At 40.6% G+C, this 22,968-nt stretch overlaps 1 protein-coding gene across 1 annotated transcript in view; it reads left to right on the plus strand.

Annotated features, from left to right (window-relative positions):
* Positions 1-22,968, plus strand: part of HIVEP3 (HIVEP zinc finger 3) — a 609,889-nt gene that overhangs the window by 579,957 nt on the left and 6,964 nt on the right. Inside the window, exons 7-8 of the mRNA XM_053707095.1 lie at positions 11,690-11,788; positions 11,880-12,691. Of these exons, the coding sequence (XP_053563070.1) occupies positions 11,690-11,788; positions 11,880-12,691 (911 nt within the window). The remainder of the gene's footprint in view (positions 1-11,689; positions 11,789-11,879; positions 12,692-22,968) is intronic.

Consider the following 22,968-nt stretch of genomic DNA (forward strand, 5'->3'; position numbering starts at 1 on the left):
TCGTACACACTTTTTTACAAGTTTGATGTGTTTGCTTTGGCTGAAGCAGCTTTCAGGAGAAAAGTTTTCCAGGCTTTGGTGCCCTCAAATAGGGTCCGCCTCTATTTTTTGTTCCCTCCCGTTATTCCTTCAGTGTCCTTTGGAGCTTGGGTATAGTTTTCCCAACAGTAAGGAATTAAGTTGTTAACTCTCCTTTCCTTCCTGGCAGGGAGAGTCCACGACCCTGCACATAAATGATTTTTGTTGGGCGGCTCCCTTTTTATATTAATTCTTCTGGCACCTTTATACCCTGATGTTTCTCCTACTTTTCTTGTTCCCTTGGCAGAATGACTGGGGATAGGGGAAGTGGGAGGGATATTTAAGCCTTTGGGTGGGGTGTCTTTGTCTTCTCCTGATGGCCAGGTGTTGTATTTCCCAACAGTAAGGAATGAAGTCGTGGACTCTCTTAACATAAAAATAACATTTTCGTGTATGTGAAATATTTACTGTAAATACACAGTCATTATAGAATTATTATTTATATATATATTCTAGCTCTTTGTAGTTAAATACATGGCCATATACCTTTGAACCCTTATAAAAAAATGTTTATGAATATTTATATTAATACTTTTTCTCAGATAGTATTTGTATGAGTATAATTGTATATTTTAATGTATTTATGTATTTGGTGCAACTTTTACGCGAGTTAAAGGCCATGATACCCAAATGTTGAAACGCTTGAAAGTGATGCAGCATAGCTGTAAAAAGCTGACTAGAAAATATCACCTGCACAACTCTATGTAAAAAAGAAAGATATTTTACCTCAAAAATTCCTCAGTAGCCACATCCCATTGTAAAGGACTTTAAGCAGCAAATCATTATGTCTGTCCCGGGACAGCTAGGGGAGTGAGCTTACGTGCACTCTCATGTTATTTCCCTATTCAGTTTAAGGAAGTTTACCATTAAATCTCATGAGAGTTAAGTGAAATCTCATGAGATCACAGTAAAAGAGTTCATGACCTCAGCACTGTTGATGCTGATTGGCTGCTGTTCATTTCTTCATTTTTTTAATTTTTTTTTTACCTGCAGCTGGGCAGCAGCTGAGTATAACTTTTTACACAGAACTCACTCTGCTGAGCTGAGGAAATCGTGAGGTAAAATATCTTCTTTTTTTACATAGAGATGCTCAGGTGATATTTTCCTGTCAGCTTTTTACAGTTATACTGCATCACTTTCAAGTGATTTAGCATATGAGTATTATGTCCCTTTAAATTTGAGTGCGCCCAGGCAAATGCGTTTACTTTCAACTTGTAATATCCGTGTAAATTAATGCGCCCACGTTATTCTAATATTGTGTGCATGTAAACGTTAGCGCGTCACTTGCAATCTAGCCTTTAAATGCATATAAAACCTAAATTTCTCCAACATAGGTGTGTCCGGTCCACGGCGTCATCCTTACTTGTGGGATATTCTCTTCCCCAACAGGAAATGGCAAAGAGCCCAGCAAAGCTGGTCACATGATCCCTCCTAGGCTCCGCCTACCCCAGTCATTCTCTTTGCCGTTGTACAGGCAACATCTCCACGGAGATGGCTTAGAGTTTTTTAGTGTTTAACTGTAGTTTTTATTATTCAATCAAGAGTTTGTTATTTTAAAATAGTGCTGGTATGTACTATTTACTCTGAAACAGAAAAGAGATGAAGATTTCTGTTTGTAAGAGGAAAATGATTTTAGCAACCGTTACTAAAATCGATGGCTGTTCCACACAGGACTGTTGAGAGGAATTAACTTCAGTTGGGGGAACAGTGAGCAGACTTTTGCTGCTTGAGGTATGACACATTCTAACAAGACGATGTAATGCTGGAAGCTGTCATTTTCCCTATGGGATCCGGTAAGCCATTTTTATTTCAGACAGTAAATAAGGGCTTCACAAGGGCTTTTTAAGACTGTAGGCATTTTCTGGGCTAAATCGATATATATATAAACATATTTTATACTCCATAGCCTTGAGGAATTATTTTAATCTTGGGAATTTTGTAAAATAACCGGCAGGCACTGTATTGGACACCTTATTCTCTAGGGGCTTTCCCTAATCATAGGCAGAGTCTCATTTTCGCGCCTGTATTGCGCACTTGTTTTTGAGAAGCATGACATGCAGATGCATGTGTGAGGAGCTCTGATACATAGAAAAGACTTTCTGAAGGCGTCATTTGGTATCGTATTCCCCTTTGGGCTTGGTTGGATCTCAGTTATTTTAAGGGTTAAAGCTTCCAAATTTGGTGTGCAATACTTTTAAGGCTTTAAGACACTGTGGTGAAATTTTGGTGAATTTTGAACAATTCCTTCATACTTTTTCGCAATTGCAGTAATAAAGTGTGTTCAGTTTAAAATTTAAAGTGACAGTAACGGTTTTATTTTAAAACGTTTTTTGTACTTTGTTATCAAGTTTATGCCTGTTTAACATGTCTGAACTGCCAGATAGACTGTGTTCTGAATGTGGGGAAGCCAAGGTTCCTTCTCATTTAAATAGATGTGATTTATGTGACACAAAATTTAGAGAAAATGATGCCCAAGATGATTCCTCAAGTGAGGGGAGTAAGCATGGTACTGCATCATCCCCTCCTTCGTCTACACCAGTCTTGCCCACACAGGAGGCCCCTAGTACATCTAGCGCGCCAATACTCCTTACTATGCAACAATTAACGGCTGTAATGGATAATTCTATCAAAAACATTTTAGCCAAAATGCCCACTTATCAGCGAAAGCGCGACTGCTCTGTTTTAGAAAATACTGAAGAGCATGAGGACGCTGATGATATTGTTTCTGAAGGGCCCCTACACCAGTCTGAGGGGGCCAGGGAGGTTTTGTCTGAGGGAGAAATTTCAGATTCAGGGAAAATTTCTCAACAAGCTGAACCTGATGTGATTACATTTAAATTTAAGTTGGAACATCTCCGCGCTCTGCTTAAGGAGGTGTTATCCACTCTGGATGATTGTGAGAATTTGGTCATCCCAGAGAAACTATGTAAAATGGACAAGTTCCTAGAGGTCCCGGGGCCCCCCGAAGCTTTTCCTATACCCAAGCGGGTGGCGGACATTGTAAATAAAGAATGGGAAAGGCCCGGTATACCTTTCGTCCCTCCCCCCATATTTAAAAAATTGTTTCCTATGGTCGACCCCAGAAAGGACTTATGGCAGACAGTCCCCAAGGTCGAGGGGGCGGTTTCTACTCTAAACAAACGCACCACTATACCCATAGAAGATAGTTGTGCTTTCAAAGATCCTATGGATAAAAAATTAGAAGGTTTGCTTAAAAAGATGTTTGTTCAGCAAGGTTACCTTCTACAACCAATTTCATGCATTGTCCCTGTCACTACAGCCGCGTGTTTCTGGTTCGATGAGCTAGAAAAGGCGATCACTAGTAATTCTCCTTCTTATGAGGAGATTATGGACAGAATCCGTGCTCTCAAATTGGCTAATTCTTTCACCCTAGACGCCACTTTGCAATTGGCTAGGTTAGCGGCGAAAAATTCTGGGTTTGCTATTGTGGCGCGCAGAGCGCTTTGGTTACAATCTTGGTCAGCGGATGCGTCTTCCAAGAACAAATTGCTTAACATTCCTTTCAAGGGGAAAATGCTGTTTGGCCCTGACTTGAAAGAGATTATCTCTGATATCACTGGGGGCAAGGGCCACGCCCTTCCTCAGGATAGGTCTTTCAAGGCCAAAAATAAACCTAATTTTCGTCCCTTTCGTAGAAACGGACCAGCCCCAAGTGCTACGTCCTCTAAGCAAGAGGGTAATACTTCTCAAGCCAAGCCAGCCTGGAGACCAATGCAAGGCTGGAACAAGGGAAAGCAGGCCAAGAAACCTGCCACTGCTACCAAGACAGCATGAGATGTTGGCCCCCGATCCGGGACCGGATCTGGTGGGGGGCAGACTCTCTCTCTTCGCTCAGGCTTGGGCAAGAGATGTTCTGGATCCTTGGGCGCTAGAAATAGTCTCCCAAGGTTATCTTCTGGAATTCAAGGGGCTTCCCCCAAGGGGGAGGTTCCACAGGTCTCAATTGTCTTCAGACCACATAAAAAAACAGGCATTCTTACATTGTGTGGAAGACCTGTTAAAAATGGGAGGGATTCATCCTGTTCCATTAGGAGAACAAGGGATGGGGTTCTACTCCAATCTGTTCATAGTTCCCAAAAAAGAGGGAACGTTCAGACCAATCTTAGATCTCAAGATCCTAAACAAGTTTCTCAAGGTTCCATCGTTCAAAATGGAAACCATTCGAACAATTCTTCCTTCCATCCAGGAAGGTCAATTCATGACCACGGTGGATTTAAAGGATGCGTATCTACATATTCCTATCCACAAGGAACATCATCGGTTCCTAAGGTTCGCATTCCTGGACAAGCATTACCAGTTCGTGGCACTTCCGTTCGGATTAGCCACTGCTCCAAGGATTTTCACAAAGGTACTAGGGTCCCTTCTAGCGGTGCTAAGACCAAGGGGCATTGCAGTAGTACCTTACTTGGACGACATTCTGATTCAAGCGTCGTCCCTTCCTCTAGCAAAGGCTCACACGGACATTGTCCTGGCCTTTCTCAGATCTCACGGATGGAAAGTGAACGTAGAAAAGAGTTCTCCATCTCCGTCAACGAGGGTTCCCTTCTTGGGAACAATAATAGACTCCTTAGAAATGAGGATTTTTCTGACAGAGGCCAGAAAAACAAAACTTCTAAACACTTGTCAAATACTTCATTCCGTTCCTCTTCCTTCCATAGCGCAGTGCATGGAAGTAATAGGTTTGATGGTAGCGGCAATGGACATAGTTCCTTTTGCGCGCATTCATCTAAGACCATTACAACTGTGCATGCTCAGTCAGTGGAATGGGGACTATACAGACTTGTCTCCGACGATACAAGTAAATCAGAGGACCAGAGATTCACTCCGTTGGTGGCTGTCCCTGGACAACCTGTCACAGGGGATGAGCTTCCGCAGACCAGAGTGGGTCATTGTCACGACCGACGCCAGTCTGATGGGCTGGGGCGCGGTCTGGGGACCCCTGAAAGCTCAGGGTCTTTGGTCTCGGGAAGAATCTCTTCTACCGATAAACATTCTGGAACTGAGAGCGATACTCAATGCTCTCAAGGCTTGGCCTCAGCTAGTAAAGGCCAAGTTCATACGGTTTCAATCAGACAACATGACGACTGTTGCGTATATCAACCATCAGGGGGGAACAAGGAGTTCCCTGGCGATGGAAGAAGTGACCAAAATCATTCAATGGGCGGAGACTCACTCCTGCCACTTGTCTGCAATCCACATCCCAGGAGTGGAAAATTGGGAAGCGGATTTTCTGAGTCGTCAGACATTACATCCGGGGGAGTGGGAACTCCATCCGGAAATCTTTGCCCAAATTACTCAACTGTGGGGCATTCCAGACATGGATCTGATGGCCTCTCGTCAGAACTTCAAGGTTCCTTGCTACGGGTCCAGATCCAGGGATCCCAAGGCGACTCTAGTAGATGCACTAGTGGCACCTTGGACCTTCAAACTAGCTTATGTATTCCCGCCGTTTCCTCTCATCCCCAGGCTGGTAGCCAGGATCAATCAGGAGAGGGCATCGGTGATCTTGATAGCTCCTGCGTGGCCACGCAGGACTTGGTATGCAGACCTGGTGAATATGTCATCGGCTCCACCATGGAAGCTACCTTTGAGACGAGACCTTCTTGTTCAAGGTCCGTTCGAACATCCGAATCTGGTCTCACTCCAACTGACTGCTTGGAGATTGAACGCTTGATCTTATCAAAGCGAGGGTTCTCAGATTCTGTTATTGATACTCTTGTTCAGGCCAGAAAGCCTGTAACTAGAAAAATTTACCACAAAATATGGAAAAAATATATCTGTTGGTGTGAATCTAAAGGATTCCCTTGGGACAAGGTAAAAATTCCTAAGATTCTATCCTTTCTTCAAGAAGGATTGGAGAAAGGATTATCTGCAAGTTCCTTGAAGGGACAGATTTCTGCCTTATCTGTGTTACTTCACAAAAAGCTGGCAGCTGTGCCAGATGTTCAAGCCTTTGTTCAGGCTCTGGTTAGAATCAAGCCTGTTTACAAACCTTTGACTCCTCCTTGGAGTCTCAATTTAGTTCTTTCAGTTCTTCAGGGGGTTCCGTTTGAACCCTTACATTCCGTTGATATTAAGTTATTATCTTGGAAAGTTTTGTTTTTGGTTGCAATTTCTTCTGCTAGAAGAGTTTCAGAATTATCTGCTCTGCAGTGTTCTCCTCCTTATCTGGTGTTCCATGCAGATAAGGTGGTTTTACGTACTAAACCTGGTTTTCTTCCGAAAGTTGTTTCTAACAAAAACATTAACCAGGAGATAGTCGTGCCTTCTTTGTGTCCGAATCCAGTTTCAAAGAAGGAACGTTTGTTGCACAATTTGGATGTTGTTCGCGCTCTAAAATTCTATTTAGATGCTACAAAGGATTTTAGACAAACATCTTCCTTGTTTGTTGTTTATTCTGGTAAAAGGAGAGGTCAAAAAGCAACTTCTACCTCTCTCTCTTTTTGGATTAAAAGCATCATCAGATTGGCTTATGAGACTGCCGGACGGCAGCCTCCTGAAAGAATCACAGCTCATTCCACTAGGGCTGTGGCTTCCACATGGGCCTTCAAGAACGAGGCTTCTGTTGATCAGATATGTAAGGCAGCGACTTGGTCTTCACTGCACACTTTTACCAAATTTTACAAGTTTGATACTTTTGCTTCTTCTGAGGCTATTTTTGGGAGAAAGGTTTTGCAAGCCGTGGTGCCTTCCATTTAGGTGACCTGATTTGCTCCCTCCCTTCATCCGTGTCCTAAAGCTTTGGTATTGGTTCCCACAAGTAAGGATGACGCCGTGGACCGGACACACCTATGTTGGAGAAAACAGAATTTATGTTTACCTGATAAATTACTTTCTCCAACGGTGTGTCCGGTCCACGGCCCGCCCTGGTTTTTTAATCAGGTCTGATAATTTATTTTCTTTAACTACAGTCACCACGGTATCATATGGTTTCTCCTATGCAAATATTCCTCCTTTACGTCGGTCGAATGACTGGGGTAGGCGGAGCCTAGGAGGGATCATGTGACCAGCTTTGCTGGGCTCTTTGCCATTTCCTGTTGGGGAAGAGAATATCCCACAAGTAAGGATGACGCCGTGGACCGGACACACCGTTGGAGAAAGTAATTTATCAGGTAAACATAAATTCTGTTTTTTCTTTCATGATTCCGATAGAGCATAAAATTTTAAGCAGCTTTCTAATTTACTCCTATTATCAATTTTATTGTCTTTCTCTTGGTATCTTTATTTGAAAAAGCAGGAATGCATGCTTTGGAGCCAGCCCATTTTTGGTTCAGAACCTGGGTAGCGCTTGCTGATTGATGGCTAAATTACCAATCAAATAAAGATACCAAGAGAACAAAGAAAAATTGATAATGGGAGTAAATTAGAAAGTTGCTTAAAATTGCATGCTCTATCTGAATCATGAAAGAAAAAATTTGGGTTTCACATCCCTTTAATTTGTTTTTGCTGCTAATAGGGAGTTGTTAGCAGTCGAAATGCAAAATTTGTCAGTTTGGAGGGATTTTTAAGATCTGTTAAAAAATTTAACATTTTTATTTACTATTTGCATGCAATCATGACGTTATACAAAAAAAAGTTTTTTAGTAGTTTGATTAATTACTACCTTTTTTGTAATTTTTTTCATTTTCTATCTCGGTATAGTAGATACTCGTCATTTGCTAATGTTGGACTGATCATGAGATTTATTTGCATATCAATATTATTTTAAGATCAGACCACTTGCTTTTATTTCATCATATGATACTCCATATATTTTTAACATTTAAATTTAAAAAATCTGGATTCCTTAAAGGGACATGAAAAACATTTTTTCCTTCATGATACAGATCGAGCATGTGATTTGAAACAACTTTCTAGTTTACTTCTCAAATTTGCTTAATTGTCTTGGTATATTTTGTTAAAGGAGCAACTATGCACTACTGGGAGCTAGCTGAAGATTTCTAGAGTACCAATAATGAGAGGCATTTATGTGCAGCCACCAATCTGCAGTAGTTTAATGCTGCTCCTTAATTTATCTAGGTATGCTTTTTAACTAAGGATACCAAGAGAATGAAGCAAATTACAAACTAGAAGTAACTTGGAAAGTTGTTTAAAATCACGTTCTGTCTGAAGTTTCATTTCGACTTTACTGTTCCTTTAACAGGAATTACGAAGCATGCACTAAATGAATCATTAAAATATTAAAGAATGATTCCATCTTAACTATAGAATGTCACATTAACTTCCTATTAAGTATAAAAGGGAGTCAGTGTCTTTTAAAATTAGTACACATTCAAATAAATATAATGTAGTTTTGAGTTACATATTGTTTTAACCTTGAAAGTCTATAAACTCAATTTTCTGCATTGTTAATAATGTTGCACAAATTAAACAGGGTTACCGTACAAAACATGCTTGTAATAGTAACTAGGGATTTAGCAGTTTCGTTAGCTGCCAAATACAGAAGGAGGAGTCTGCTCGCATTATTTGGCTCTTTTCTGAGTTCTTCTTATGAAAGTGCAGCATACTAAGATCTGGATTTGCACAGATCTTAGTGTGTTTCACTTTCACAAGAAGAAACCCGTTTTCTAAAAAGAGCCGAATGTCGCGACCAGCTGCTTACTTCCGCGTTCGGCAGCTAACAAAACTGCTGAATGCACATATCTAATAGCAATGCCTGCCACTTCTAGCATATGAAATACTCTCTGAGAATGCTTCTAGAAAATTGACTCATGGATGCCCTCTAGAGGTTTATTTTTCCCTTCATTAAATGTAATATCACAGTTTTTGGACTGAATTCTTAAGCAACTTCACAAAGCATAGCAATGTATCTGGATTGTTATTCCCTATTTAAATGGACAATGTAGTCAACTATTTTATTTTATATAAAAATGATTTTTTGTCACATTTACTAAGGTGTGTTGCTTTTCCCCAGTAAAAGCAAAGGCAGATACGGCAGTATTTGTTTAAATTTAAACAGCTCTAACTGAACATTTATTTTCAGGCATAAAATATTATTTGTAAATGCTGCTTTTTCGTATGCATGAATTAAAACATGTAATTAAATGTCATATATGCTGAGTCGGTGTGTTTGTTCCTGGTTGAGAGATATTTAAATGTCCCTTTAATAAGTGAGACTCAACTTGAATCATATCTCTTATTTCAAATATCATTAGGTGACACTGCTCACCTTCAGCTAGATTACAAGTTATTGCGTTATGGCTGCTCGCTAATTTCTTGTACGTTATTTTCATCACTCACCTTTCATAGCCCTGCTATTACAGGTTTTGAAAAACCCGGCTTGCGCGGGCGATATGGTGGCGTTCAGCTCCATACCTCACCCAAATACAAGCGCTGCTTTGACGTGCTCATGCACGATTTCCCCATAGACATCAATAGGGAGAGTCAGCTAAAAAATTGCCTAATGCCTGCAATCGCGGAATGAAAAGCTCCGTAACGCAGCCCCATTGATGTCTATGGGGAAAGAAAAAGTTACGTTTAAACCTAACACCCTAACATAAAAACCACATCTAAACACCCATAATCTGCCGCCCCCTGACATCACCGCCACCTACATTACAGTTATCAACCCCTAATCTGCCGCCCCCACCTACATTACCGTTATTAACCCCTAATCTGCCGTCCCCAATGTCAACGCCACTATACTAAAGTTATTAACTCCTAAACTTCTGGCCTCCCACATCACTAACACTACATAAATATATTAACCACTTAACCTAACCCTAATGTAACCCTAAGCATAACCCTAACACCCCCTAACTTAAATAGAATTAAAATAAATCTAAATAAAACTTACAATTATTACCTAAATAATTCCTATTTAAAACTAAATACTTACCTATAAAATAAAACCTAAGCTAGCTACAATATAACTAATAGTTATATTGTAGCTATCTTAGGTTTTATTTTTATTTCACAGGTAAGTTTGTATTTATTTTAACTGGGTAGACTAGTTATTAAATAGTTATTAACTATTTACTAGCTACCTAGTGAAAATAAATACAAACTTACCTGTAAAATAAAACCTAACCTGCCTTACACTAAAATCTAACATTGCAATAAATTAAATTAATCAAATACAATTATCTAAATTACACAAAATAAAAAACGAAATGATCAAAAATAAAAACAAATTACTCCTAATCTAATAGCCCTATCAAAATGAAAAAGCCCCCCCAAAATAAAAAAAAACCCTAACCTACACTAAACTGCCAATGGCAGTTTAGTCAAAATTAAACTTTCATGATTCAGATAGGGCATGCAATTTTAAACAACTTTCCAATTTACTTCTATTATCTAATATGCTCAATTCTGTAGATATCCTTTGTTGTCGAAATAGCAATGTACATGTGTGAGCCAATCACACAAGGCCTTTATGTGCAGCAACCGATCAGCAGCTACTGAGCATATCTAGATATGCTTTTCAGCAAGTGATATCAAGAGAATGAAGCAAATTAGATAATAGAAGTAAATTAGAAAGTTGTTTAAAATGACATGCTCTTTCTAAATCATGAAAGAAAAAAATTGGGTTTCATGTCCCTTTAAGCTTAGGGTTAGGTTTAGGGGTTAATATATTTATGTAGTGATGTGGGAGGCCAGAGGTTTAGGGTTTAATAGTTTAATTTAGTATATTTCGTTGTGGGGGGGCTTGCGGTTTTGTGGTTATTAGGTTTATTATAGCGGTTGTGTGGGCGGACGGCAGATTAGGGTTAATAATATTTAAATAGTGTTTGCGATGTGGGAGGGCAGCGGTTTAGGGGTTAATAGGTTTATTATAGTGGCGACAATGTCGGGGAGCGGCGGAATTGGGGTAAATACATTTTTTAAGTGGCGGCGATGTCCAGAGCGGCAGGTTAGGGGTTAATAATTTTATTTTAGTGTTTGCGATGCGGGAGGGCCTCGGTTTAGGGGTTAATAGGTAGTTTATGGGTGTTAGTGTACTTTGTCAGTTTAGTTATGAGTTTTATGGTACAGCTTTAAACTACTGACTTGGCGGTACGGATCTTGTCATTTTAGGCTGTACCGCTCACTTTTTGGCCTCCCAGGCAAACTCGTAATACCGGCGCTATGGAAGTCCCATTGTACAAGGACTTTTTTAAAAGTGCAGTACTGACGTTGCGTGACGGCCAAAAAGGTGTGCGGTGCACCTATTCTGACAAGACTTGTAATAGCGGCGTTAGGGAAAAAGCATTGTTATGGGCAATAACATAACGTAAAACTCGTAATCTAGCTGCTTGTTAATTAAGGTTAAAGCCATTACGATAAACTCCAGGGGGTGAGGTTTAAAATTTTAGCTTTAATGTAATAAGTGCATTGCAAAATAATACAATGCATATTCATAGCAGTACATAATAATTGTATTTTATGTTTTCTCTTTGTAATATCCTTTAACACTGCATTGGTCATGTTTATTGTGTAACTTCAATGCTAAGTATTTGTGTGCTCTGTATTTCCTATAAAAGGGTTATCAAAGCATGTTACAGTAGAATATTCAGAAATGGTTGACTACTGAGTACCAGAGGTTGAGATATGCTAGGAGAGAGTGTAAGAATGATTCAATGGAAGATTAATTTATTTATTTTTTCCCCAGGGAATCTGACTAAACATATGAAATCCAAAGCACACAGTAAAAAATGTCAGGAATTGGGACTGGTACCACCATCACCATCTGATCTGGAGGCAGAAGAAGGTAAATGTTTTGACACATTTATGGTCCATGATCCTCTAGTTTTTTTACAAAATTCCATTGTTATTCAACAGTCTTGTTCTTTTATATTTAGGGACCAGCGAAGAACGTTGGCAGGATAGTGATGTGGTGGAAGAACACCAGTTCTCAGATTTGGAGGACAGTGATGATGAAGAAGACTCTGATGATGAGGAGGATGAAGATGATGATGAGGAGGAGAGCCAGGAGGAGAAGTCTCAGGAAATATCTCCTGCAGTGAGTGCCTCACGCTCATCGGATGATCCCAGTCAGGAACCAGAACCCCCAGACATCTCAACAGCCTTTCAATTTTCTTCTCAAACTTTGCCCACTAGGGAGCAGCCTGAGAAGGAGTCTCGGAAACTGCTGATGTCTGACCTTTCAGCACCACGTGAAACATCACCAAGAAGACATTGGTCTCCAGGAAAGGAGACATTAGTGTCCAGCAGAGCAAGTCTGTCCAGGAGACACTTTCTCCAGAAGAGAGAAACCTCACCCAAATGCTTATCCCTAACTCGCTGTCCCTCACCTCGCAGGGGAATGTCTCCATGCCAACGTTTGCCATCAACCAGGGAGGTATCTCCACTCCGGTGCATTTCCCCTCAGCATTTGTCCCCCAGACACAACCTTTCACCTCGAGCTTATGTGTCACCAGAGCGTGGGTCATCTCCACCAGTAAGACATATGTCTCCAAGTAAAGAGCTACCAGGAGGCCAGTACTCATCCCTCAGAAGTGGACTGGCTTCTCCATTACGCTATTCATCACCTGTAAGAGAGGAGCTGCTGCCAAGCACATCAGATGCCAATACCCAATTTAAAGTTCAACATGGGGTCTTCCCATCCTCGGCTCTACCTCATAGGACTTCAGGGACAGCAGGGAACAAGCAGGTGGGTGACTGAATGCAAATGATAGCTATTTATACATCCTGTAGCTAACAAAATATGACCATTAAAAATTAATTAGGATTATCTGTAATAATAGACACATTTTTAATAAAAATTTGCTTAAAACGCCATCATTAACTGTATAAAAACAAGCTAAAGTCCTTATAAAATATAATATAGTACTAATTTGGCCATTCTTATGGTATCCTTATCTGAAAAGTGTATCTAGGTAGGCTCAGGAACAGCAATGCATTACTGGGAGTTTGCTGCTGATTGGTGGCTGCATAAAAATTCCTCTTTTCATTGGTTCACCAGATACCAATAGTAGTGCATAGCTGCTCCTTCAAAAAAGAATACCAAGAAATATAGCAATTTGGATAAAAAAAATAAATTGGAAAGTTACATGCTCTGTTTGAATAATGAAAAAGAAAAATGTTGAGTTTCATGTCCCTTTAACAAATTAATTTGTTTTGGCTTCTAATGGGGAGTTTTTAGCAGTGGAAATGTTTTTGTTTTTTAATTTAGTAAGATCTGTTAAAAAATAAACATTTCTCTTTACTATTTGCATAATCATAAAGTGATACAGAAAAGGATTTCTGAAATAGTTTGGTTAATTATTAAAAAAAATTTTTTTTAATGTTTTAGTTGCTATCCCAATATAGTAGATACACATCAATTGTTAATGTTGGGCTGAACATTGATGAGGTTTATTTGCATATCCAAATCATTCTAAGATCAGTCCACTTGCTTTTATTTAATCATATGATACTGCATATATTTTTAACATAAGGGACCCTGCTTTTGCTTTAATTTAAAGGGACAATAAAGTCAAAATTAAAGACAGTTCTTTTTAATTCAGAGCAGGTGCACACATTTTTCCAGTGCAATAAAGCTCATAGTGGGTTAGGGACGAGCCCGCTATAAAGTGAAACAAATCGGGTTTAGCTTTCTTTTTCCTTGCTTGTGTGTTTAACCACTTAAGGACTGGGCATTTCAGACTAAAACTTCCCCAAAAGACCAAAAAGATTGGAATCCCCCAGGCGCCTAACACAAGAAGGCAAAGGGGATGCTGTGTGACTATAGATGATCAGGACAGGAATCACTTGACACTCGAACAGTCGTGATCTAGACAATACTGGAGTGACAACTTTATTACGATTCAATAAGTAAAACAAATATCATGGATCCATGAGAATACTATGACAATTAAAATAGTTTAAAAATAATTACAATAAAGAAATAAAATCAATAATTTGGTCGAGGTGGCGTTAACAGTACTTATTTACTGTAAGGAATTATGCGGTTTGCATAAATATGTTAAGAATCGTGAAATGAGAAAAACCTTAGAAAAATATATATAAAAATTAAAAAAATAGTGGTTTAAAAATGTGTTGATAGTGCAATTTGAGAATTGTACGTGTGAATGTTCATCAAAAAAGTAGACTTTTGTGCATTAAAAGTTCCAATTTGCAGTGATAATCCGTGAAACTGTGTATCCTCCTTAAAAATGATGAATGGATAATCCTTTGAGAAAACAAAATAGTGACGAAAGCAATAATGTGTTTGGAGAAAAAATTCGATATAATATAGTGGTTTGAAGATCACACAAAAATTGTGGCAGAAAAAAACTTGGTTTAAAAAATGTGTCCAAAAAGTGCAAAAAAAAGTGCAAAAAATTCAATGGTAGCAGTTTATATCTGTGTAACAAAAGGGGTGTTGGCAGGTAAAGTTCCTGGGTTTACAATAGGTGGAGAACTCCTAACAAATTCCAAATGGGTAATAGACCGGGTATTAACCTAGAAAAAAATATAAAGCAACATAGAGCAATACCGTTTTCACAATAAGAGTAATAATGAAAATAGGCTTACCACTCAGTCAACGCGTTTCGGTCGGTAACAGGCCTTTATCAAGACTGATTATAAGGTGGGATTGACAGCCTTTTAAAGCCCTAGGACCGGAAGTGGTTCTTTACTCCATTTCCGGTTTTCGTTATTGAGGCTTAACCTAAAATCCTTAAAATTCTTAAAATTGATGCTTTTAATATTGATCTTTTAACCCCTTAATGACCGAGGACGTGCAGGGTACGTCCTCAAAAAAAAGGCAGTTAATGCCTGAGGACGTACCCTGCACGTCCTCGGTGTGGAAAGCAGCTGGAAGCGATCCTGCTCGCTTCCAGCTGCTTTCCGGTTATTGCAGTGATGCCTCGATATGGAGGCATCCTGCAATAACCTTTTACGGCCATCCGATGCAGAGAGAGCCACTCTGTGGCCCTCTCTGCACCGGACATCGATGGCCGGTTTCGTTGGTGGGTGGGAGCCGACTTGGGAGGCGGGTGGGCGGCCATCGGTGTGCCGCATGACGTCAAGGGGGGCGGGATCGGGGGCGCGATCGTCGGGGGCGCGCACGGGCGCGCGCGCGTGCACGGAGGGTGGCGGGCGGGCGCGTGCACGGGGCGGGAGCGGGTGGGAACCGCTACACTACGGAAAATGTTTTAATAATTAAGACCTAATCTTGTTTGTGCAAAAGCACAAAAAGTGATCATGGAGGGGTGGGGGGTTGGTTTTGTGTGGGGGGAAGCTACACTACAGAAACTTTTAATAAATGTTAAAAAAAAACATTTTTTTCTTCTAAACTGGGTACTGGCAGACAGCTGCCAGTACCCAAGATGGCGCCCATTAAGTTAGAGTGGGAGGGTTATAGAGCTTTTTAGGGGGGATCAGTGAGGTTGGGGTCTAAGGGGGGATCGTACACATCAGCATATGTAAATATGCTTCTTTTTTTTTTTTTAAAAAAGGGCCAAATACCTTTTATTTTAGTACTGGCAGAGTTTCTGCCAGTACTTAAGATGGCGGGGACAATTGTGGGGTGGGGGAGGGAAGAGAGCTGTTTGGGAGGGATCAGGGGGTCTGATGTTTCAGGTGGGAGGCTGAGCTCTACACTAAATCTAATATTAACCCTGCAAGCTCCCTACAAGCTACCTAATTAACCCCTTCACTGCTAGCCATAATACACGTGTGATGCGCAGCGGCATTTAGCGGCCTTCTAAATACCAAAAAGCAATGCCAAAGCCATATATGTCTGCTATTTCTGAACAAAGGGGATCCCAGAGAAGCATTTACAACCATTTGTGCCATAACTGCACAAGCTGTTTGTAAATTATTTCAGTGAGAAACCTAAAATTGTGAAAAATGTAACTTTTTTTTTTATTTGATCACATTTGGCGGTGAAATGGTGGCATGAAATATACCAAAATGGGCCTAGATCAATACTTGGGGTTGTCTACTACACTACACTAAAGCTAAAATTACCCCAAAAAGCTCCCTACATGCTCCCTAATTAACCCCTACACTGCTGGGCATAATACACGTGTGGTGCGCAGTGGCATTTAGTGGCATTCTAATTACCAAAAAGCAACACCAAAGCCATATAAGTCTGCTATTTATGAACAAAGGGGATCCCAGAGAAGAATTTACAACCATTTGTGCCATATTTGCACAAGCTGTTTGTAAATAATTTCAGTGAGAAACCTAAAGTTTGTGAAAAAATTTGTGAAAAAGTGAACGATTTTTTTTATTTGATCGCATTTGGCGGTGAAATGGTGGCATGAAATATACCAAAATGGGCCTAAATCAATACTTTGGGTTGTCTTCTAAAAAAAAATATACACATGTCAATGGATATTCAGGTATTCCTGAAAGATATCAGTGTTCCAATGTAACTAGCGCTAATTTTGAAAAAAAGTGGTTTGGAAATAGCAAAGTGCTACTTGTATTTATGGCCCTATAACTTGCAAAAAAAGCAAAGAACATGTAAACATTGGGTATTTCTAAACTCAGGACAAAATTTAGAAACTATTTAGCATGGGTGTTTTTTGGTGGTCATAGATGTGTAACAGATTTTTGGGGTCAAAGTTAGAAAAAGTGTGTTTTTTTCCATTTTTTCCTCATATTTTATATTTTTTTTTATAGTAAATTATAAGATATGATGAAAATAATGGTATCTTTAGAAAGTCCATTTAATGGCGAGAAAAACGGTATATAATATGTGTGGGTACAGTAAATGAGTAAGAGGAAAATTACAGCTAAACACAAACACCGCAGAAATGTAAAAATAGCCTTGGTCCCAAACGGACAGAAAATGGAAAAGTGCTGTGGTCATTAAGGGGTTAATTCAGAGTTAAAAGGCAAATTGAATTTACAGAGTGTCAATAAGATTTCATGTTTTTTTGTTTTTATTTCTTTATTGTAATTATTTTTAAACTATTTTAATTGTCGTAGTATTCTCATGGATCCATGATATTTGTTTTACTTATTGAATTGTAATAAAGTTGTCACTCCAATATTGTCTAGATCACGACTGTTCGAGTGTCAAGTGATTCCTGTCCTGATCATCTATAGTCACACAGCATCCCCTTTGCCTTCTTGTGTTAGGCGCCTGGGGGATTCCAATCTTTTTAATCTCTCACCCCGGTGGCTACTAGGTACCACCACCCTCAGGCTAATAGGGGTTTAGTTGGCGCTGGCCCATGTTCACACCTCTCTTCCCCAAAAGACCAGAGCATTTTTGCCATCACTCCATTTAAACAGAAATAGAGCCTTTTTTTTATTAAACTATCAAAATTATATATATTTTTTAGTAGACAACCCCAAGTATTGATCTAGGCCCATTTTGTATATTTAATTTCACCATTTTATATATATGAGTTTTATTCGCCCATCATGGGAGATTATTACTATAGACACAAGTCTGTCCAGTTGCAGAGCAGTATGGAGCTCTGTTATTCTGTGAACAGAGATCGCAGGCATACCCCCAAACACTGCGGCTCTCAATTCCGTTGAAAGAAGTTACCGCCGTGGCGGAATGACGTCACGGCGGTATCTTCTTTCAACGGAATTGAGAGCCACATTGTTTGGGGGTAAGCCTGCGATCTCTGTTCACAGAATAACTGTTTATCCGGATTTGCTAAACAATACTGTTCGGAAGGAAAGACATTCTTTGACTGTTTCCCCCTTTATTTTATCTGGTGGCAACCTTTTTTAGATACGGAGACGTCCGTTTTTATTTCATACACTGTATTTCAATTGCTGTTTGTCTTTTCTGTTTTTATTAAATTTTAGGCAGAGCCTTGCTATTTACCTATTATTTTGGACAGCTATTATTTTGCATTAGTTTCTGACTGCTTATTTTGTATTTTCACTGTTTAGTCTAGAATTTTTGACTGTTCGGTTTATTTACTAGTGTTATCACTTTAATATTTCACTGTCACGTTATATTATTTTCACTGTCACGTTATATAATTGTTACACTTATATTCTCAAGTTTTTTGTGTTTACACTTTTCATACAAGAGAATTTTTTATACACATACCTATAAGGTTTTGCACATTAATAGTACCATCATTAGTTTATTGTTCCATCCACCTTCAGCTGTAGCGCTCCTGTCTATTTATATTTATATTTCTTTATATACCTATGATAGGGACTCTTAGGTGTCTTAGTAGTCTGGTGGCTTCACCCTGCGCTCATTATACATTCCCTTTTTTATATATTTTTTTCATTTTGAAAAGCTCACGTCTGTTATTGTTTTTCCTTTTGGAAAACATTTTGATCTATGGGATTTGTGGTAGTTTTAGCACTTTCGCAGAAGTTAAATAAAAGGTGTTAGGCCATTATTATGTCTATCGTTTATTTTGTCTATCCCTACTAGGGCTTTGACTTTTCTGTGGCCTAGGGGTTCTGGGGTGCCCTATGTATTATGCTGGTCCTGGTCGGGCACTAGTTTTTCTGTTCTTTGAGGTCTATATCAACCACGTGGTGCCATTTATGACGGGTTGGCCCGGTTGGGGTGCTGAGTTACTTACTCTGATGTAGAGTTTGTTTTCTTGTTTTGCTTGATTTTACATGTTATAGGAGGCCTTTCGTTACTAGTCATCAGGCTGGTCCTCGTTTATTCCTTTGGGCGGGGCATTAGGGGGGATTGTGCTTAGTCCTCAATGTCCTGTTCCTGATTGTTGGCGGGGTTACCGAGTTTCAGATCCTGCTAAGGCATACTCTGGGGGTTCCTGAGGTCCTTGGGATCAGGATCTAGAGTTTTTCTCCTCCCCAATAAGGTTGGTGGTTCAGATGACTCCTAGGAAAACTGTGGTACCAAGTTTAGGTGGCGTTTACTCATCTCCTCTATGAATCCATTCCTTGGCGACAGTACCTCTTCCTTAAGAGAATCGGGAGTATCTTGTCTGCTCCCATATTTTTGGAGCTCTGGAGATTGTGTTGTCTCTTTTCCTGCGGTTGCCCCTGCTTAGACGTTCCAGTTTAATCTGTCACTCCCCAGAAGTTTGGGATGCTCGTTCATCGTCAGTTCCTCAAGCGGTAGGGGTAGGGGTTTCCGGGAGGTTGATCCCGAGAGGATCTTTGGAGACTATTTCTCTTCTCAAACTAGATTTTCTAGGTTTTGAGCTCTGTTCTCTTGTAAGTTTACCTTAGTCTTTAGACTTAGTGGGTGTTGTCCCTCGAGCCTTTAGGGGTTAAGCTTTCTGTCTCTGGAATACTTACGTGAGCATTCAGTGTCCAAGGACCCTTGGATGTGGCTGTGATTGCGTCACCTATGGTGCAAGGTCTTCTCCGGATGGGGTAACCCGATGGTTCCTCAGGGTTTATTAGTTGGAAGCCGGCTCCGAGTTCCGGGTGTCCAGTTTTCTTAAACTAATCCTTGTCCTTGAATGGACATTTTAGGTTTTCTGTGTCCAGACCCCTTAGGTTGGATCTAGACAGCCCAGTTTTCCGATTCCGGAACGTCCTCTTGTCCCTTCTAGTGGATTTTTCTTTCTCTTTGCGGAGAATTGGAAATTTCTAATGGGCCGACTGTGGTAGCCGGATGGTCCCTATCAATCAGTATTGGCCTTTTGACGTCCGTCTACATCTTTACGCTCCATGCCGGTGGGCCGGTGAGCTGTTATGTTTGCGTTTCCCCCCCCCCTTTTTGGGGAGGCTTGGGCATACCACAGTATCCACCTGGTGCCCAGGAGGTCTTTTTCTTACTCTGTTCGGTGGAGTCCTCCCGGCCTTGTGTGCAGGATGTCATGTGCAGGGTTGGATTTTCTGGTGTCATGCCATTACTGTAGTTTCAGTATAGAGTCTCCTTTTTGGGAGTGTCCTTTCTCTTCAGCAAAGGAGCTATGTCATGGGTCTGGAACCCGAGCTCGTTCTTGGGGGGTCTGGATCCCCTCCTTTTTCCTTCCTGAGGGTCTTGGTGGTTCAGGGAACTTTTAATTCCCTTGTCCTTTCGGACATTGCCAGTTGCCTTGGTGCTGGGTCCGTTGCCTCGGAGTTGGAGTCAGGGATCTGACTGTTCTGTTGAGCCTTGACCGCGTATCATAGATCTTGTGGGCCTTCCTTAGGTGCTATCAGCAGATAGCCTTTTTTTCTCTGCTGGTTTTGGGTACTATCCTTACTTCCCTGTTTTTTCTGGGGAGGGAGTTGCTCTGCTCTTCTTCGGAGTTTGTTCACTTTGAGGATCCTGGTGCAGCTTACTAGCTTTTAAATAGCTAGTGTTGGCGGTTTGCGTCCGCTTAGACCTCTTTTGCAGACGGAAGCCTGTGGCTTTATCTGGAGCATAATAAGTTAAGATCTAGCGGCTCCCGGGGGTGGTTTTTATCCCTCGGTCGCTCTATTCTGAGTGGGGGTTTGCACTCTATGTAAGGGGGGTCTTCCTTTGTCCTTCTAGATTTCCAGGGTTGAGGCATTACATTGGTCCCTTGGACTCTATACAGATAGGGGTCTGGGATTTTCCTCCCTCTATTCTGCTTGGTCGGTAAGGCTCGTTCTTTACGTGTCTTTGTCCTGTTGCAACCTTGGTTTGCGCTCTTTGAGTTATGCTTGGGGTTCTTTATTGCCCTAGTTGTTTGTCTGGTGGTACTTTCGGACTCTCTTATCTGAGTCCTTCTTCTTCTTCCCTTCAGGGAGAATGTGGCGGCTCCCCTTACTTCGGGTCGGGGGGGGTGAGTTTAAGGGTGAGCTTGATGCCTGCGGGACTTGGTCTCCTCAGAGGCCTTGTGCTTGGTTGAGTCTAGGATTCTGGGTGGTCTCAAGGGCCTTGCTGGTTTTAACTGATGGGCAGTTACTCGGTTCTTCCATTTTTGTCCTTCTGCTTCAGGTGAGGCAGCTTTTTGTCTGATTTTTGGGTGATTTCAGGCTGTGGTGCCCTCAGAATGGGCCGCCTCTTGTGCCCACCTGTATTGCGTTCAGTGTCCTCTATAGCTTGCGTATTGTTTTCCCAAAAGTAATGAATGCAGCTGTGGACTCTCCCAATTTCAGAAGAAAAACTTAAATTATGCTTACCTGATCATTTTCTTTTCTTCTGAAGGGGTGAGTCCACAGCTCCCCGCCCGTGTTTTTTTCTGTGGGGCAGCCGCAAATTTTTTTTTTATCCTTCTGGCAACTTTTTCACCCTAATATTTCTCCTACTGTTCCTTGTTCCCTCGGCAGAATTACTGCTGGATGAGGGGAGTGGGAGAGTTATTTAAGCCTTTGGCTGCGGTGTCTTTGCCTACTCCTGGTCGCCAGGTTCTGAATTCCCAAAAGTACTGAATGCAGGTGTGGACTCTTCCTGTCAGAAGAAAAGAAAAATTATCAGGTAAGCATAATTTAAGTTGTACAGCATGCTCCATTTGAGCCTATGCATTCTCTCGATATTAAGTATTCTTACCCGATGATAAATTATTTTCTTTCTTACTAGTGAGAGTCCACAAAACCGCCCTGATTTTTTGGTGGCGGCTGTCCTAGATTGCACCTCTTTACCCCTTTTTGTCTCACTTACTTTTCCCTGTCCTCAGTTATGAACTACTGGAAGGGAAGGGGAAGTAGGACGGATAGTTGAATGCTCTGTTTGGGGTGTCTTTGCCTCCTCCTGGTGGACAGGTGATGTATTCCCATATGTAAGAATAGCATTGTGTGGACTCTCACTACCAAGAAAGAATAGACTTTATTAGATAAGAGTAAATTGTATTTTTAATGTACTTGTGTTGTGCTTGGTTCAACTTTTTTTAATCCCTTACACGTTATGCTAGGTCTTCAGTCAAGCTCTCCAGTTTTCTTTCAACTTGTAATATGCGCACAAGTTAGCGAAGTTGCAATAATGCTTATTGCGACCCACGCTAACTTTTGCACGCCACTTATAATCTAGCCCTTTATGAATGAACTAAAACATTTTATTAATGAAAGCTAAACTCAACACCTTGTCTGACTGTTGCTTCTTCTTCACCCTGGTTACTTTTGCCTGTTACGGTTATGACCATCTCTGAGAGACCCTTCAGCCTTGTGCTGTACTAAACATATTTGTAGGATTATGTTTTATTTCACACTGTACCCTGGGGCATCTATATCCCCTCCCCCAAAGAATAATGCTTCTCAGGATGAAGGCAGAATATGTTTTTTACAGTATTGATAGGGTTTTCATCTAAAAGAAGTTTATATTAAGTGCAATATCTCTGAAATAAAACTGGCACAAATGTTCGTTTTGTTCGCGGCACAAATCAGCACAAACGTAGCACAGACTAATGGTATATTTGGATTCACAATTTAATTACATGGGGTGTCAATTTCACACAGCTCACCGCTAATTGTCATTTTATTGTTGCAATAGTTAAATGGGCATTGTATTCAAAATGTAATTTCTGGTAAATGAAGTGATGATAATGAAACACCGTAGCAATGTGCAGGTTCAATTCTTCAACTCTGTGGGCAAAATAGTTTTCATTGCATATATTGCCTAAAACAAACTAGGCATTCTATAGAATTCCTAGGAAATGTGTAAAGATGATTTTATTCCATATGTTGCCTGGTAATTTTGGGCATTCTGTATGACTAAATGACTCTCTTAGACTATCCGTAAACAGCTGTCATTTACCACTATACTCATATCTTCCAACCTCACACTGCACATTATAGACTCTCACCACCACCCCATTCTTTAGCACTTTGGCTGTCTTTCACACATAGGGCCCGATTTATTAAAGTGCGAGCGGAAATGATACAATGTACAATCGGCACTAGCAGGGGGTGTCAATCAGCCTGATCGTATACGATCGGGCAGATTTAAGACCGCAGCCTCAAAGGCGGCGGACCAGTTATGGAGCAGCGGTCTTTAGACCGCTGCTTCATAACTACTGTTTCCGGCGCTTGATAATTCGGCCCTATAGACTGAAAACCAAGCATGTTATCAGATTTCATCTACCTTTATTTGCATGAACTGCCTCTGGGATGTCTACACTACACATCAGGTTG

Source organism: Bombina bombina, chromosome 3 (genome assembly GCF_027579735.1).
Source record: "Bombina bombina isolate aBomBom1 chromosome 3, aBomBom1.pri, whole genome shotgun sequence".
Classification (NCBI taxonomy): Eukaryota; Metazoa; Chordata; class Amphibia; order Anura; family Bombinatoridae; genus Bombina; species Bombina bombina.